Below are 20,049 nucleotides of genomic sequence, written 5' to 3' on the forward strand. Positions count from 1 at the left end.
CACTGTAAACAGAATTTGTCATTCTCTATTCAGTGAAATGTGTATCCTGGGAATGATGCCAGTGGTAATGTCAAACAGTCTTGAATTAATAACGTTGAGGAAATTTTAAACAGTACATTCAAGTTCTAAAGAATTTTGCTTTATTTGATTTACTGTGAAGCTTATTAACAAGGATGGAAAAAAAATAAAAAAAATATTTTGCATCAAAAAGACCCAACAACTCTTTTTCCATCATAGCTGCATTTCTGTCTTTCCCTTTGGGTAAGGTATTGATAGATGAATAATGCCAAGAAGTAAGGCATTGTTGTTTGAAACAGTATCAGAACAAAATAAATGCTGATACGATTGTCCACAATGTTTTCCCTTCAACATTTAGTTAATTCTGATTTCCTGGAAACTGAAAAGAGAAGTATACAAATATGGACTAGGAACAGAACAGAAATAAGATCTCATCCAATTAGCTTGATAATTTGAAATTCACTAAAAAGTGATAAGTTGAGTGAACTTGTTGGGACAGAGAATAGTGGCTAACTGGACTTTTTGTTTTCACTTCAATTTATATTAACATTTTCATCTTTGTACTATTGCATTGGAGTTAAGTATAGCAATAACAAAACTGAATATTGTTGTCTATGACTACTGAATGAGTAATGATTTCCTATTGAAAGATATCCTAGGAGGTAGAGATGTAATAAAAATTATATTAGTGACTGTATTGTCTGAGAAGACAATAACTGTGTTTTCAAAATACATTCAAGATTTTATATGAAGTGTATTTGATTTGTTACAACTATTATCTGCTGCTCAGGATGCTGTGCTTCTCCCATGGTCCAAAGTGAATTGAACCTGACTTTGCCTTCAGCCCCCAGAAAAACTTGTTCAGACTGTACTATGGAAGAGAATGCAGACAACCTGTTGTTATAGCTTAATATCATTCAGTAATTCTTGTTTCCCTATTATGGTAATTCTTCATAGTTATTTGCACTTCATAAATTGCACCACGCTCTGCAGTAAGTAGTCTTGAAGCTATGTACTCATTCTGTGCTACAAAATTGCCTGTTAAAGTTAGCATAAAGGAGAGGGTATTTAGGACCGACACCAATAAAATAAAAGTATTTATTTAACAATAATGAGCATATATCTCCTACGAAAATCTCTAATACAAACTTTGAATGTATTGATAAAGTTAGTTAAATTCCCGTGTATTTTTGATGTTGTGTAGTGGATATATACAGCTTAAATGTGTGCATTATTAGTCTTGTATTTGTTCTTGTTTTCAAAGAACGATATAGGATCCAGAGTGATCAGTTAGAAGACCTTTGGCTAATAACAAAAGAGCTCACTCTTCGACTGGAAGAACATTTCAAAAAGCAAAATTGCAAAGACTTTGCGTGTACCTTTTCAGGTTCAATTCCCCTGCAAGAATACTTTGAACTAATTGATCGACATTTTGAGGTATGTTACATAGCATGTGAAGAGCTAGTATTCTACTAGTTCAAAGTTATTTGTGTGCTGGTACTAAGAATAATCAGTTTAAACCTGTATAATGATCACAGGTGCACAGCCATTTGTCTTTCAGAAAATATGAAGTTGCATCTAAGCATAGTGCTGGAAAAAGTGTCGTACATTTTGTAACATATGGATATAAGGACATACACCTCGCCTCTGAAACAGCCCTTGTGATTGGGAAAGTATATGTAGCTACTGTATAGTCTGCAAATTATACAAATTATGGAACTAGTATTTGCCCTTCTGTTCACTAGCTGTACAGAAGCCATGGGTTCTTTATTGACTAACATCCTCTTAATTGTAAAACTATTTTTGAAACTTGTCCTCAGTTTTAGGCTATTCTATAATAATGAACCCGTGAGCATCAGTTTTGGCTGAATCATCCCGGTAATTATGCAGAAAGTCCCTACACACGCACACACACACCAAAACAAAAATAAAACAACAGCAACAAGAACAACAAGAACAAAACACCCAAGAAACAAAAAACCCTGACTACCCTTGTGGAAGTAGAAGGCTTTAAGAGGTTTACCAGACCAGGTACAACATATACATAATTATTTTTTCCTGTCTGTTTGGTCATGCAAATGACAGTGAAAACACTCTAATAGCTAACTTGTAGAAATAGTTAATAATGTATATGCGCTCTTTCCCTTCTGTTCTGCCTTCTTTCCAGTAACAAAAGGTAACAGTTATCTGAAAATTTCTATTAGTTTAAACTCATGTAACGGGCAAAAGTATAAACATTTGTATGTAAGAGCCAGAAACACTGTTCAGTGTTCTTTCATGCTGCCACTTCTGTGAGGTGGAGCCATCATTATACAGAAATGGTTGTTTTAGATGGATGTAGGGATTTTTAATGAAACAATCTAGGTCCAGGCTTGTCTCTCAGGCTTATGAGTAGTTCTCATGTTCTGAGTTTCAAATTCTATGAAAGAATAGAGTTGGTTTTATTTTATGTATTTTTTTTTATTGTTTATTTTTTCTAATGGCTGGTATTGTAGTAATACCTTAACTATATATAATCAGAACATAGGCTTCATTAGATTGTGTCACAAGCATAGATATACTGTGGGTTGGAATATTGGTGTGATCGCTGTAGTGGTAAGTTAGGATCTAATTAGGTTGCAACTGGCTATTTTGAAGTTTCTGAAATTTTACAAGAATTATCTGGTCTGAAAATTTTCTACTTTAAGAAAAATGGTCTATGTAGGGGATCCTAATGCTTCATCCCTTTTTTTGGCAAGCTTGGGACAATATCACCTGAGATGTCCCCTTTTTCCTCCTCCTCCTAGAAGAGCTGCATTTCTTTTAGCTTGCCTGAAAGTCCTTCATAATCATGTACTGATGGAATACTATGTTTGCTTATTTTTAAAAATAATCTGTTTTCTAAATTTAGGAGGCTTCTAATTTTGAGACACTATAAAATAGATATGTCATAATATATCTTGAAAGCTGCATGTCTTGAAATGTTTTTTCTGATAATTTCTGCTAGTTACAGCATGTACAGAGGATATTACCTTGAGGACTCAGCTTTTTGAAAGAGACTCACTTTTATTAGTGATTTTTGTCTTAGAGGTATATAACAGAAAATAGATGGTTATAAAGATAAAATAGGAATTTTATTGTCTGGGCACTTGATATATGATATTGTTCAAAGTTTTGTGAACGTTTTAATAAAGTTGATTGCTGTACCTGATCAATATGTATATATAAAATTAATAAGAATTTCACTTCAGATATAGAAGTCATTCAGTCAGTGAAGACTTTAGTGCTTTTATTCATGCTTAAGGGAATAACCATTTACGTTCTACAGCAATGAATAACAAGTCTAATATGTCATGTGTATGTGCCACAGTACATGAAATTGAGGAGAAACCCTGAGATACTGGTGTTGAAATTTCATTCTTTTTTGGTAGTCTTTTTGGTGAGATACTTAGGCATTAACACACATTGTTATTTCTGTTGGCAATTATTTTTGACTTCAGTGGCAAATGATGATTCCTGAAAATGTTAATAAATTTCATGATGAATGTGAAATTAACCACATCAATATGAAATTGGTATAAACAATGTATTAATACTTGAATAAATACACACACTATCAATAATTTTACTATCATTCATATTCGTATCTGAGTAAATACACACACACAAGAATTTTACTATCATTCTCTCATTTCATGTGGAATGGGCAGATATGATGTATATGACCTGTAATCTGAATTCTTGAAAACCATTAAATTGCAGCTGCGCTTGAATGCAGAAAAATTTCGTGAGCTGTTATCTGAGAGGGCTGTACAATTTAGAGCTATCGAGAGACGATTGCTGACACGATTCAAAGACAAAACTCCTGCTCCTCTTCAACATCTGGACACCTTGCTAGAGGGAACATTCAGAGAGGTCAGTACAGTTTGATTATGAACCTAACCTTTCTTTATGATGTTGGTAAAACTTAGCTTCAAGCATAAAAGCTATGTTTTCCTGATTACATTTACCATCCAAAGACCAGGAAGCAGTAATTTGTTTAACCTAATATTCCCTGTAAGTTTCCAGATGATTTGAAATAGTTTTATTTAATCTGTGACCACAAAATTTTTACTCCTAGGTCACACCAGCTTGACAGCACATCATTCTTTCCTAACTGATGTTGATAGTGTAAATATTTTATAGTTCATGTGAAAATATTTTATAGTTCATAGCTTATGTAAATATTTTATGGTACACTGTAAACTGGTGGAATGGTTTGGCTGGTGTAGTGTTCACAACAACATTGTCTGAGGCTAAGTCCTTTCTTATGGGGCTTCTTTTTATGTTCTAATCATTTCAGAATGGAATAACTGCAGAATAACAATGTTTAAATAATAAAATCATTCCTAAACCATCCCCACAGTGTTTTCACCCCTTCTCCTGCCTCAGCTCTACATTACTTTAAAATAGCCTTTGTTTCATGATGTGTCTCCTTTGCTGAGATGTTACTTTGTGCATTTTGTGCTTTTCTGTTGGACAGTCCAATTTTTACTTTTTAACATGCCTTGTTAGAGGAGCTGAGAAACAATTAGATTGCTAGCTAGAAATGAGATTTATGCACTGTGGTGTATCAGGACAATTCAAAAATGAAGACAGGAAAAATATTTTTACTGTTTGGTTCATGAAAACCTTTCTGTAAATTACAGAAAACCGCCTTTCCATTTATGGTTAGACATAAGAGAAATATGCCTTTTTTTATATATTCAAGGCCAGGTTGGATGGAGCTTTGAGCAACCTGGTCTAGTGGGTTGGAATAAGATGATCTTTAAGGTTCCTTCAAACCCAAACCCTTCTATGATTCTGTCTTTAACGAGTTAACTATGAGATGGTGTAAGTTTGAGAGTGTTTTTTAATTCTTATTTTTTACTTTACAAAATACTAGTTGTTGTTAACACATAGGTGGTTAACACTTTAAAATGGCACAACTAAGTAATCCCTAAAGATCAACAAAAGTGGGTCTCTTGAGCCTGCTTTTGCTATGCAGAACTGTTACCTTTAAACTTCAACCAACCAAGATGTTCTTGACAATTTCTTGAATTAAAGATTGGTTCTGGAATATGACAAAAATCAGGTAGTTAAATGCATATTCTGGGAGTATATCTGAAAGATCCTTCAAACCAAAATTAGATGGGTCATCTTTTTTAAAATTACTTTTTTTTCTTTTTTTTTTTTTAATTAGAATTACAGTAGTTGAAAAGAGAATGAGGGAAAAGATGTATTTCTAGAGGATAAATGTTTGTATTTTTCAATATTAGTTAAAATTTGATTTTAGGCAAGCTCAGATTTTTCTTGGTAGATTCCCTTTGTTATTTTCTTTTGTTCTTGAATCACCTTGTAACAAAGACATGTTATTACAAACAAAAGTGTAGTGAAATAGTAATTACCATAGGGATCCCAATATTGTATACATTGCTTTGGAAGTGAGCACTGTGGTAGGACTTAATATTGTCTCTTTGCTGTTTGGGCGAAATGAAATTGCTTGGTGATGCATTTCCTGTGTTAGAAAAGACCTTGTTTTCTTTTTTTTAAAGTCTTTATCATCTTCTGTCTTTGCTTGAACAAGTATATCTAATGCAAATATTTGAAGTATTCAAAATAAGGAACATCTTTTTTCACTAAAGACGGTATAATGAGGCTGGATAAATATGAACAGTATAAAGTCTCACTCCAAAAATTATTTAAGCTGTAGTCTTTTTGACATAGAAATTAGTATTGTTGTATTTTTGAGACTACTGCTTTTTATAGGAATTGTTAGAAAAAAAGTAATCATCTGTTTTTCTTTTGGAAAAGTTGTCTGATATGAGGACCATAGTTCTGTTCTTTAGTTTTTTCGATGGAGAATGTATTCAGTGAAGAAACGATCCATACCCCACGGAAGTAAGTAGCATGACTCCTGTCTGCTTCAGGGGAATTTGGATTGAACTCTGAATGTAAGTGGTGTAAAAGTTTTAGGGGGGTTGTAGTAAAATTGGTATGATAATTCCTACAATTAAATACTTCTAGTGTTGGAATAAAACTCAGTTCCTTTTCTATCTAACACCACTGTCTGAGAACATCATGTCTTATGCCAAAAACTTTTATAATGAGGAGAAAAGAAAAAAATTGCATAATTTTTCACTGAAGTAATTGTTTTGTACAAAAGAAAGGTATTTTCTGTGTTGGGTTTTGCAGTCAGAAAGAAAATGTGAATGTTTTGCTTTTATAGCGTACTCCAAACTTTGTCATCTAGAACAGGAAAGAATTTCCAGTTAACATGAATATCTGATTTCACTACTGTTTGTTTCACTCAGTCACCAGGACTTGGGTTCTATGAGTTACATTCTTGATCGAATAATTACTATAATTTATATATATTTATTTTAAGTGAAGCTGTAATGGTATAACCTCTCCTAATTCAGCCTGATGTAAAGATGTCTCTTACTGCTTCCCTTATTTCCTTTCATCAGAACAGTTATACTGAAGTTATAACCTTTCTGTGAACAGACTTTTTAATCCAAATCTAACAATCACAAATGTTCAACTCATGTAGCTTCACTGCCTGTTTGATACCTATTTAAAATGTGTTCTGTGCAGTTCTTTCTTTGCCAAACTACAAATTGTTATGATGAATTGCTGAACTGATTTGAATTTTACAGCTGTAGTTGACTGTAAATGTTAGTTTTCAGACTTTCAACTTGATCAAGTATAAGTTGTTTGTGTGGTATGTGAGTAGAGATACACGTCAAAGCCATCGATGCCGAGGCAGAGAAAATTAATCAAGCTGCATTTATTTCTCTTGTAAAGTTCATTTCTATTTACAAACTACTTTTTTTACGTATCTTCTTGTACATGACCAAGAGGGCAGGATGTATTCAGTGCTACAATAAATTTGCAAATTTATTGTAAGGAAACTGTAGCCTTACTTTTAATCTTCACAATAAAGGAGAAACAGGCATTGATGTGTGCAGTGATGAGAAGCTTCTTTTGTTTTTATACTCCTTTTCAGTATTTTCTTCTAGAATTCGTCTTTATGAATTAACCGTATATGTCAATACAGATTTGAGCTTTACAGTAGTTAACAAATAGTGACATACGGTGTTCTGTTCTGGAAGGAAAAGAAAAGCTATTTTATATGTAGTAACTTTGTATATTGGTAAAAGTCATTATTGTGGTTTTATTGTGGTCATTATTGTGATGTTTGAGTGATTTGTAGGAAGACCCTATGAAAATAGTGGAAAATAAGTTTTTGATAGATGCTATTTGTGTGACTATGTACTACAGTTTCTTGAGCTCTGGTTTAAAAACCAACAACAACAACAAACCAGTGCAATTGGATGTGCTGCTAGCTCTTGTTCTAAAAAAGGAATTTAATGCGATGAATTTACAAGTAAACAGCAGTTGAGATTACATAGGCTTTTTCAGTTTAAAGGACTTGGAATATGAAATAAGATTGCAGCAAATTGCATGGTACCTGCTGTAAACAGTATGTACTTTATACAATGCTCACTTAGTAGAGACATGTTATTGCTTGAAAGTGTAAGTTAATGGTCTTTAATCTCTACAGTGTGTTTTCTGTCGTATTATAGAATCATAGTTTGGCAGTTGCTGCAGGTGGTTGCCTTGAAATGATAATTTTCATGCATTGACTCTTGACATACATTATTGGGGTTTCCAGGTACAATTTGGAATTTACGATAGGGGTCATAAGAATCACTATTTCAACCCATGTAGATTATAACCTAGTGAATCGAAGCAGTACCAGGCATGTTTAGTTGTAAACTATTTAATCCAGTTACTATGTTTAGAAGATTAGTGCAGTTATACTCCTCGTGATCATCTTATTTATATTATTACTGAAAAGCTTGTCCCACAGAAATACCTGGCTGCAAGCAGCGATAATATGACTTTCAACGCAGTTCTCAGATACTGTTCCATAAACAATTAGTTGTCCAGTTCATTCTGCTTTCTTTGGTATATAGCCTGTATCTGTCTTGGCTGGTCTTGGTCTTGTATCTTGAAGTCTGCATATGAATTGCAGCTTGAAGATATTAATGCATATAGGAATTTTTCATTTAAAAATTCTTGCGTGAAACAAGGGAACAAAGTATTCAGAGTCCTTCAATTTTTGGAGAAGTAGTTGTATGTTAGTGTTTAAAGGCAAAAAGATGAATTATCTTATTTTACAGTTGTGAGGAGTTTTCATCCTACTGCTGCTGATCATGCATGTTGGATTCTCTTCATTCTGGTTTGTGATCCAACAAGAATGTTGAAATCTTGTCAAACAGTATTTAAACTATTAAAATACTGTGTGCCAGTTCCTGTCCATTTTATAATAATTTTTGATAACTATCAGGCGAAAATTAGTTTTGGGTGTAAATCAGTATGACAACAGAAATAACCAGTTGAATCTGAATTGTATCTTCTGAATCATATGATTTCCTCTTTGAAATTTTGGCACTTCAAGTGAAAACCAGTATTCCAATTAATAGTTGACAAATATCCAAATGTAAGCCTGTTATGTCCTTTTTGTCTAACACATATGATCAGTTTTCAGAAAAGACTTAGCTGATTTAAACCAGTATTATTACAGGGAGCCTGATTTATAAGACATGGGATTTTGCCTCAGTATTTAAGGGCTTGCCTTTGTGAGTGGGGACCAGGTGTTATGTATTTGCTTCAACTGAATTCCACATGAGCTACATATGAATGAAATGACACAGGTGCAAAGCTCCCAGATGGCAAAATTGAGCAAAAATTGTACAAAACACCTTCAGCACTGCACTAATATAGTTACGTGGCTCCCAGATTGGAGATGGTTCATAATTTCCCATTTTAGAATGGGAGTGGAACAGCTTTTGGACTCTCCACACCCTTTTCTGCAGACATGCTCTTTTTCTGAGCTGTTGGGTGCTGTGACTAGCAGAATTGTTGATACTCTTTCTTTGGGTCTCTAGGCACATGCTTTAGGTTCAATCCCAGAAACTCATGCTCAGAGGTTTCCAGAATCCACTTACCTCAAACTAGTGTCAGCTTTGCCAGCTTTGCCCAGGTGCTCGTACTGAGTTTCCCCACTGTTGAAGGTATGTGTATTTGATACTTAAGCAAATCATAATTAAATTCTGTGGATGAGTTTTTAAATGTGCATGTGCACGTGTACACACATGCATTTTGTTGTGTGGTAATATGAAACATACAAATACGTGAAAAACAGTGCAATCCTAAATGGAAGTTTCTGACTTATTTTCATCTGTTCAGTGAGAGGTTTTGATCTTGTCACTGCTTTTTGAAAGGAAACATAAATCTCCCCTCTTTGTCTTCATTCTATTAGCTTGTTTCCTTTTCTTTTTCCACTCTTGGAAATAAGATTTCCCTCAGCTACCAAATGACTCGTCCTTTTGATTTTAGGTCTGTTATTCTTGGGACTTGATTCCAGACTCACCTGATTGAACTGACTCCCTATAATCAGCCATTTTGTTTTGTTTTGTTTTGTTTTAGGGAACTGGAAGTCCTCCAGGTTAGTGATCCTTGATGGTTTCAGGCTGTTAGCTGCCTGTTAGATGCAGTAATTTCTTTAGATATTTCCACAGCGATTTCAGCACAAAGATGTGGAGTATATCGAAGGCAAATACCTACATCTAGGAGGGCAGTAGAAAATTTATAGGCAGTAATACAAAAATGATACGTTTGTGTACATGTGTCTGTGCATATGTATGTGTACATATGCATAATTTGTCAAACCTTTAGTCTTCAGAATTGTTCCTGAATGTATTTTCAGCACTGTATATCATAAATAAGAGCTAGCATTTTGCTTCCATGATAGTTGAACCAACAGTTCCAGCACTTAATATACTAAAGAAATGAATAAACATCTTCCCATTTGTCTCTCTACCTCACATCCATCTACTGATTTAGGAAGCTATGCTCTTAATTTCTGTTCTCTGATCTGCTACAGAGGTGTAATACCAATTAAGTATGGGCATTATTTTGGGCATTATTATGGGCAAAATTAGGAAATTGTGTTTACTCAAATATATGTATATGTATACATATTCAATTACATATTCATATCCAATCATATACAATTTCCTAATTTTTTAAAAGCATGAGTGCTGTTCCTTGCAGTATTTTAACACTTGCAGTGCATAGAGCACTTCGATTCTTGGTGATTTGTGGTCAGTAGCAAATAAAACTCATTATGTTCTATTCACTAAAACACACTTAGAGTGTCATTAAAGGTCCATTAACTCTTTGTTCAAGCCTCTTAGCTCCTTTCCTTGCTTATTAATCAGTTGATAAAAATCTCAAAACTGATCATTAGTGATTGAGTATTCACTCAAGAGTTGCACTTCTGACACACATGGCCTCAGGAACTCGACATTTTGGAAATGATTCATTGCTTGATTAGTAAAGACTTCTACCTCAAAGCAAAACCATTGGGGTTTATCATGCTTGACTCAAAGGCTGTATATCACACCCACTCCTGTAATAGTCATTTTCACCAGATAATGTCAGTGAGAACTACACCCATAATATAAATTGTCAGTGAGATATAAATATTATAAATATTATATAAATATATATAAAATATAAATGTCAGTGAGAACTACACCCATAATATAAATTAGTTCTTTCTGGCTTAAATAAATATGCTGTTCTTTGGAGATGCTATGCTTCCCTTCCCTTCCCTTCCCTTCCCTTCCCTTCCCTTCCCTTCCCTTCCCTTCCCTTTCCTTTCCTTTCCTTTCCTTTCCTCTAAAAGTAACTTATTGGCTATTACTTATAATTCAAATTCTCTATTTTACTTATTTAGCTTTAATAGTGGAATACTTGCAAGGTCATCAAAGCCCCTTTTTATTTGAAGATGTATTCCAAATCTGTCTGAAAGTAGTTAGCTTGGGAAGCATATATTGAGATTGCTGGTACAACTCTTGTGTTTGAGTCTACTTGCTCCAGTGAGGGATAGTCTTCTCTTAAGATCAACCAGTTTGTGGGACAAACAGGTAAAACTGATGCTCGTATCTTTAGCAATGCATAATACATGATGGATTTCTGTAGGGACTAAAATAACTTGTGGGTCTTTGAGTGAAAATGGAACAGTTTGCCTGCAATTCCCAGAGAAAGGAATACTGATATGTCTTATTTATTTGAAAGAAATCTTTCTCATATTTTCTGAAAGACAGTGTATCAGATACCTGTACTGAAGCTTAAATTATTGCTAGGCTCTCTCATAGGGAAAAATGTTCTCCATAGACAAGAGAGGAAATGCTAAGCAGTAGCGGAAACAAAACTAGAATTAAAAAAAAATCATACAGCGTTCGTAGAAAGATGGAAAACCCTACTATTTCATGTTCCTTAGAAAGTTTTTCTGGGTCAGCCCTGTAATTATGCAGTACAACAGCGATATAGTTGAGAACAACTTTGGGAAATATGAAAGTATTTGGTATGGATAACATTTTTATCTTGTTTGTTGTTTATACTCTTTATGCCAATCGACTTAGAAAAAGGAATACCTATTAAAGGCCTTTGAATTGGTAGTCTTTCATGTTACAATGTGTCTATTTACTGCTGTCAGTAGGCTCATAATATATTTAGCTTGAAGAGGTTAACAAGCATACCTTGGAGTGTTACTTTTATTTTCTGTTCTGTGACACTTAGCAAAATCCCATTATACAATTGAGTAGTATTATAATGATAAAATGTTAATTTGTTCTGCATTCCGTTAAAATTGGATTTTTTTCTTGTGCATTGGCCCATGCGTTTTGTATAAAACCTATAATTTAAACACTGCACCATAGAAATGCCCTAAATTAGTAACCTTTTGCCTTTGCTACCTTAATTACATCTCATTATTTAGTACTTAAAGAGCAACCTCTAGCTATTGGTTAAATATTTGCTAGCTAATTAGATTTGTCATGTTAAAGAAAACAGTAGCCTTTGCCTCTGTCCTAATTTGAATGGGGCTTCAGAGTTTTGAGAAAACTTTCTTCCATACTTTTCTGGAGGAAAAATGAACTTTTTGCATTTTCCTTTTTCTTTTTTTTTTTCCCATTTCTTTTTAATGAGCATGTCATCATCCATTATCTGTCTATTACATTCCAGTAGACAACTGCCAGTCTGTCTTAAGATATATATTTTAGGAAAGGTTTTTCTGTCTCAATATATTATTGTGTCTTCTAGGTATATTTATTCCTTTCAGCTTTTATGAACATCAGATACACTCAATTTCTTTTTCTTTTTATTGTAGAAGCAAATATGAAGCAGATTAGTTGTTGGCTACTAGTAGCTGTCTTTCAGACTTTTTTATACCTCTTTCCAGAAACAAGTCTGTGTTCTTTGAGCAAATTCATAAGGAATATGATTCATTAAAACATCTGCAAAACCGTGTTTTCTGACAAATGTAAGGATTGTGTTTCTCTCTCTCTCTCTCTCTCTCTCTCTCTTTTTTAATTTTATATGGAAATTCTACACTGCCGAAGTTATGAACAGTTTATAGGTTGACTTAATCTTCAACGTTTTATCCAAACGTACTGGATTGTATTATTTTTGCATTTTATTTTGCTTTTACCATTTTCTCCTTTGTATAAAAGCATGTGAATGGATTATAGTTCATAATTGCAACTAGTAAGAATTCTGTGATGTGAAATTACCTGTGATTTGCAAAAGTTATCTTGCATCATTTCCTGCTTTTCTTTTTTTCTGAGATCCACAGTAGTGGAAACTTGTCTACAATAGGTTTTCTATCCGACTTGACTCCTAGCCAGTCATTCACATCAATACCTAACTACTGCTCCCCTTGTATACTTCTCAATCTGTTGCCTCGCACTCTCCATTTGATTTTGGAAGCCTAGCATCTCCAAATAGTTTGTTCACCCATTCTTCATATATATATTTTGTTACACTGGAGGTTAAAACTGAAGAGAGTGGCATGGTTACAAACTGAAGTACAACTCTCCATTTGTATTTATTGTTGTAACGTCACTGACCTTTTATTTTTAAAAAGCCATTGGAGACAAATGGAGAAAAATGTGTTAATACAAGTCTTCAACTTGCTCATGTATTTTTCTTCTGTGGGAAGAACAGAGAAACATTTGGTCTCTAGTGTATTAACTTTGTTACTATGAAAAATAATGTCATTTTGAAATTTTTTTTTTTTTTTTTTGGAGGTGTTGGGGGGAAGGAGGATGTAGTGGCAGGGAATGCCAGTAGTGCAATTCCAGAGAAACAGGTTGGCCTGACCAGTATCGGGCTAAGTACATTAACCTTTGAAGTAGTTAGTTTCTCTAAAAACTTTTTTCATGTTTTCTGTTTCCTTTGTCACTGTTTATAGATTCTATATTGCTGGAAGCTTTGAAGCCATTACTTTACTATTCATGTGAGGGTATTGACTGCATTTATTCTTATTTTCAAATTCAACAAGGCAATCTGTAAAGGCAATAATTATCCAAGAGGCCCTGTTGTTCTTTGGAAAAAAAAAAATCTATGGAAACCTTTCCCTGAGAGGGGTTCTTGAGATTTATGTGGATTACAGAGTATTAAGAAGGGTCATTCCTTAATTTTCTTTCCAAGCTAAAATGCCAAGACACAATTTTAGCAGGTATTAGTAAAAATTGAAAAGTATGTTTTGTGTTCTGGGACTGGTGCCAACATCTGTATTTGCAATTCCCAAGACAGGTCTAAGAGTGAAAGCTTTTCCTCATTGCCCTCAGAAGACTTCTAGAAAAAAGCCTGTGACATTTCTGTTCCATTGCATCTGTGTTATTTACTTCCCCTTTAAATTATTTTCTGTAGAAGTTTATGGTCAATCCAAAGAGTGGGGAAAAATGTCATAACCCTTTGTTTTGATCACAGGTGCATTTTTCTAGTAGGAAGTCACGTTTCATTTGACATGTGGGATGTTTGGGTGATTCTGCAGCAGATCCTGAGCCAGAATAAATTATCACAGGAGTTAATAGTTTTGACCGTGAACTGGGGTCTGTTCTTTAGCCCAGTTAAGTTTCTTCAGGTTCTTCTAGTGAAAGAAATGGGGCTGCAAATTTTGCAATTTCATATGTGCAGCAAATTGTCAGTTTTTTTTTTTTTTAAGGGACTCAGTCTTGTCTTACTTTAGGCAAGTGTTATAACAATTTACATTGTCTTTTGAATTTTTACTATTATTTTGAGCAGAGTGATCAAATGGAGGGAATAAGGTTTCTAGGCATATGTTTTTTTTTTTTTTTTTTTTTTTTTAATAATGTCCTTATCAGGTGTAGGATTTTTAAAATGAAGGAGGCAAATTTTCCAGTCTGTGTTCCAGAAGCCTCTTCAGTGCCTTACTGAGATCTTAATTTGTTATAGTTTTATTCTGAGCAGTAGTGAGCACTCTGTAATCCTGTTTGATGTAGGACTGTTGCAGGTGCTCTTCTAAAATGGGACACATATCGGAACAACAAAATATGGATTTAAAGATGTAAACACTTTTTAAAAATCTGAAATGGCAGTGTGTGCTCCAAAACAGTGTATTTTTACAAGAAATAATATTTCTGTCTTTTTAGGCTTTTTAGTTAGCATTTGTATTACATATGGGACAATGTTTCTTTCAGCTTAAAAATGGATTGTTCCAGCAGAGTGCAGCAAAAGACAAATATTGTAAATATGTTTAGTTTTCCTGTCAAGAGTTGGTATGCCAAAAAGTGTGTGTGTGTGTGTGTGGAGAACTTAGGTAAAAGGAGTGCCTAATTTATAAAATACCAAATAAAATGTGGAGAATCTGCATAAGCAGATTGCAGTTTAGTAAGTTCTTTCTGCAGGTTTTTCCTTCTGCAACTCTTAGGTAGACTTTGCTAGGAAAATAGTTAAAGAATTGTTAATATATAATGAATAATATATAAAGTCTTTAAAGATTTTTCAAACGTTAGTGATAAATAGAAGCAGAACTTTGAATTGTAGGTAGCTAAATGTTGTTGGTTAGTAATTTTTCTGAGACTGGACTGCAAGCACATGGAAGAATTGAGATTACAATTCAGGTGTTTTTCCTTTCTTCCCCATACTTGGGCAATTAGACTGCTCTGCCTTTCATGATTTTTAGCTACTGTACTTTTTTCCCCCTACTTAACTGCTTGGAATTTAGTGAGTCTTATTTTTGGCCTTTGTTTCACCATAACATGCAAAAATTTCCTTTACAGTTTTGAAGCCTTACTTTAAATTACACTGTTAAGAAAAGATTATATAGTTACCTTCTCCCCCAGAAATGTAAGTAAGAGTAAGTGTGAGAATACTTGGTTCTGGATAATATACACAATTTGAGTCAGCCTTCTAGTTTACTCTTGGGAAAAATTTCCAGTGACACAAAAGGATTCTTGCACGTTCCTTAAACATCTGCATGTCTAAAGTCACTTCAAGCTATTTTTTCTTTATATAGGCATAGCTTTGTTAGATATTAGCAATTAAAGAATACTGAAGAGACCACTGAGAAGTGTAGTTATTTTTATTATAATTCTAAAGCCAATAGTAATTTTCAGAAGCTGAAAAGAGAATACTTAGTCTTTAAAGCATGTGTTAATGTATATGAGATACTTACCAAAGAAAAAGTTAATAGAAGTACATATAAAAATTCAGATTAAAAATTGTTTATGTAAAATATTTCTTAAGAAATCTCAAAAGAATGAAATTTTCCGTAATACATCTGTTAAAATTTATATAATTTGAATCAAGCCATACATTTTTACTGATAGTTTCTGATGTTATTCACATGTGATAATCTGGATTTAAAGCCCTAAATACGTGTATGTTTTCACTGTTTGAGTTGCAGCCTGATCCTGGGTTTCAAAATGCCTTGCACTGCCAAAGTTGAAGGGAAGTGTTCCCAGGCGAGTTCGTTTTCAGCTCATTAATCAACATGAACAGGTCAAATGTGAGACTGAGGGTGTGCAACGCTGGGATTCCCATCCAGTCGCTTGTATGCACTGGAGACCCGTCATCCCCACAACATGCCCTCCCATCCTTCAGCAGGTCCCCTTCCCCTCTGGCCAAGACTGGCCCTTTCCCTGATGCCATTGCTTGCTGCTCTAGTCCCTTCCTCCTCCTCCCTGCTGGTCAGATATGAACAGTTCTCCAGGGCACTAACATTGCCATGCTGAAGGGCAAGGGATGCTGGTTTGGAGAGTAATCACCCTAGGCCTTGTAGGAGGCTATTCCAGCATTTTAGTCTGATACAACCAACAGCTCTCCAATTTTCCACGTGCTCTTGGTTCTAGAAGCTGTTGGTAATAGCCTCTGGTATATGTTGAATGAGGATTTTCTTCTACTGTGACCTGAACTCTCTCAGATAGCAATAAATAAAGCTCCTTTTTTAGGTTGAAAATACCACTGTTTGGTTCTGATCAGAATCTTTAATACACAGTGAAGTAACTCTAAATTTATGGAGTACCTTTAGACTCCAGCTAGGATCTAGGCACCCTGTGTATTGGATGCTATGTAAATTGAAAATAAGCCTTTTCTTCTCCCTCCCCTCCCCCCCTTTTTTTTCACCTGAATTTCTTGCCATTTCAGTACACCAAATCTGAACCAAGATTTCAATTTAACATGTCTGACCTAAGGATGCAGGTCAGAGTGATAAGGACATAGGGGTCTTTAGGGAAGTGGTTACACAATATGATGATTCTGGATTCATCTCTTGACTTTTCTGATATTGTTTATTTTGTTTAAATTATTGGATCTGTCTCAGTCTGTAGTCTGCAGGGAATTAGTTACTCACATTTACCATATCAGAAAATCTTAACAGAGCCAGAGCTGTGTTAAGCTCATCTAATAGTTTTGTTGTTTTCCTCCTTGCCTCAGTTTTGTAAAGACTTTATTTGCAAGAATACAAAGGGGAATACTCACTAATCACTCACTAATGAGAAAATGCGATTATTGGAGTAGTCATTATTCTTGTGAAAGTGATGCTTAGTTTTACAGAGCGCATTATTTGTCTTGATGAACTAAAGAGATCAACGCTTGTAGCCTATAATGATCATGAAGAAGAGTTTAAAACTCTCTCCAATTAGTGTTGAGAATGTGACAGTGACTAATTTTAGGGCTGCAGTATTCATTATCTAAACATTCCTTTGTGGTAGCACAGCGTGGCCACTCTCAAGTTGGAACCTTTCTGTGCAGGCACAGCCCAAACTTCCTCTGACTTTGCCTTCTGGCAGGCCCAGACTGCCAGCTGAGTGGGATTGCTGTGTATGTGGTTTTTATCCATATTTTTACTGGCCAGTTGCTTCATGTTTGCTGCGAGCAAGACCACCGTAGCTCTGAAACCAGCTTGAAAGGCTTGCAGAGTATACTTATGGCTGAGAGGAAAGGAGGTGAGAATGCAAAGATTTAATAGTCATAATAAAATAAAAAACAACAACAACAACAAAAAAACACTGAACCTGAAGATAGAATCATAAAAGCTCTTTGGGTTGAGAAGACTTTGAGTTGATGATTAAGCCTTGATTATTGTCTTGCTGAGTCCGTAGCTTGGTCCCGCAATTTTTATATGAAGAAGTCATTAGCCTGAGAAGCGCTTTGTGTAAGTAGTACAATGAAGGTTTAAAAAATTCAGCAAGGGGAAAGAATGTTAAGACAGTGGCTGCAAAGAGCACATTCACTGTTTTTTGAGATGAGGAAAAAGAGAAGACGAAGTGATAACTTGAAAAGAATATGTTGTACTAATTATTTATTTATTTATTATTTAATGATGACACAAACTTATATGCCCCTGGATTGACTATACCACATGAACTATGTGCAGAGAAAGAGGACAGATTGGGGGCCGTGGAATACAGAGCTGTTTTTGTTATTGTAGTACCAGACCCTTTGCAGTCTTCATTTTTACTTTTCCAGGCACTGCAACTAGTAGGGGTTATTTATGGTCTGCACAGTGTGACTGTTTGTGGCGGTTGTGAGGCAGTAGGAAAGGAGGGGAGATCTGGGTCTTGGATGGATTTGTTAAGCCTAGAAGAGAGGTGGGTGTGGGCTATTTTTAGGTAAGATATTGCAGAGGATAGCACTCTGTACTTTCAGCAATAGTGAGTCAGATTTTAGCTGAAGGGAGATAAAAGTGTTTGAACAGCTATTGATTTTGGTTAAAAGGAGGAGAGTTTAGGAAGACTAAGGGCTACAGAAAAATGGTAGAGATTGTACTCAGATGAAAAGATGGGTAAGATGAGAAAGCGAAGAGTGGAAGAGAATCTGGAACTTTCAGATAAAAATAAAATAAATATTTTTATACATGCTACTTTTTCTTATTTTTTTTTCCACCCAAATAATCAATTTGTAGAGGCCTAGAAAGGATTTAAAAAGGGAGTGGGAATTTAGATTTTGCATGTCCTGACTGGAAGAAGAGAGATGGGATAGGGAAGGATAGAGGGGAAGAAAACCCAGAAAGTACAGAAGCTAGTCATGCTTCAAAGCAATAGTAAATATTTGGCAAAGATAAAGCAACCTTTATGCAGCTTTTACACTCTTTTGTCACATTTGATTCTTTTCATCTAGTAAAGATAATAAATAAATAATCATAAAATATTTGTGTTTGAAAGTTCTTCTTTGGTTTTCATGAAGAGTATTTATTTTCCATCAGTCCATTACAGTGTAACATTGATTGGTGCATGTAATGTATTATTCATACTGTTCTAGTTTCATCCCATTAGCAATGCCAACATTATGTGGAGTTCTGCAGTGGTAATGTTGTGTGAAGAGTCTTTGTACACCAACTTGTGCCGTGGTTCAGATCCTATTTCACGTTTAGTGACAAGACAGAGCGAACAACAGCACATTATTGATAGTACTCAGACTTTGTTCCCCCTTCCTCCCCCTAAATGCAATGAGCGTCGTAAATGTACTGTAGAGCTATAAACCAAATTGTGAAAGGCAGAATGTGTGTATCAGAACTAGTTTATTTTTAGTTCCTGTATTATATCTTTGTCTTCCCAATGGCTAGAGTCATCAGAACAGACAAATAACTAAAACCATCAGCTGACAAAAATAGCAAGAAAAGAATTAAAAGCAGCCTTCAAATAAAATAGTCTGACATTTTGGTCCACATATATGATCCTTTGGGTATACTTTTTGATCATGTAAATTAAGGTGTGCCTAGAATTGATTTAAATACGTACTAAAGCCAACTTCACAGCATGGTTAAGATTACTGAAGGTCTGCCTAATGTTAGTACAACAACAAAAAATACATTTTCATTTGAATCACAACTTAGGTTTGATTGCAGCAGGCTTCTTTATGCTGCATTGTGTGTGGGAACTTTTTTCACATGCAGTAGGCCCAGCCTACTGTGATGTGATATCCACCAAATTCAGTGATAATCAGTTCATTGACTGATTGGTTAGGGCGTGGCCTTGTTGCCTGAATGCTTAGTTCCATTTTTTTTCCCCCCCAAAAAAGGGTTTTCTTCCTGATTCTCTCTGAAAATCAAGTCCACAAAAAAATTGAAATCTCTAAACAAGTAAATGAATATTAAAATAATAACTAAAAAAAACCCAAAACACCCTACTACTTAATTTCTGAATACTTAGTTTGTGGAATTACAAGGAAATAAAATTGAAAGTTTGAAGATTTTTTTTTTTGCAGATGTTCTAATTTTTTTAACAGCTTTGTAAACAATAAAATAATCTCTTCCTGGCATGGACACTTTAACAACAACAAAAACAAACAAACAAAAAAACACAACAAAACACCACAAATCCTTCTTTTTCAGGTGGATGTGTCATGAAAGAGAAATGTCTGATATCTCAAACATTTTTTAAATTTTATCTTTGGAGACAGGGAGAGCCTAAGAAAAGTCAGGAAGGCTGTCTGTGAGAAATGGGAAGCTTACAAATTGAAAAAAACTGATTCAAAAGGCTCTGAAAAAATGAGATGAGGGGTGTCAAACAGTCTAGAGACTTTAAGGGGATAAGTAAGAGAACTGAGGAGATGGACAGCTTGAGGTACGAAAGGAGTAGATTCGATAGTCAAGGAGGAATATACCAAAGCAATTAGAAAACAAAGGTTTGAAAGAAAAACGATGGTGAG

General features: G+C 34.7%; 1 protein-coding gene across 6 annotated transcripts in view; it reads left to right on the plus strand.

Moving 5' to 3' along the window:
• BBS9 (Bardet-Biedl syndrome 9) overlaps nucleotides 1-20,049 on the plus strand; it is a 322,969-nt gene that overhangs the window by 94,396 nt on the left and 208,524 nt on the right. For 4 of the 6 annotated variants that reach the window (XM_050709143.1, XM_050709144.1, XM_035552560.2 and 1 more), the window contains 2 exons: nucleotides 1,283-1,455; nucleotides 3,760-3,912. In XM_050709143.1, the coding sequence (XP_050565100.1) occupies nucleotides 1,283-1,455; nucleotides 3,760-3,912 (326 nt within the window). The remainder of the gene's footprint in view (nucleotides 1-1,282; nucleotides 1,456-3,759; nucleotides 3,913-20,049) is intronic. The other 2 variants (XM_035552565.2, XM_035552568.2) reach the window with 1 other exon arrangement.

The sequence above is a fragment of the Cygnus atratus genome, chromosome 2, assembly GCF_013377495.2.
Source record: "Cygnus atratus isolate AKBS03 ecotype Queensland, Australia chromosome 2, CAtr_DNAZoo_HiC_assembly, whole genome shotgun sequence".
NCBI lineage: Eukaryota > Metazoa > Chordata > Aves > Anseriformes > Anatidae > Cygnus > Cygnus atratus.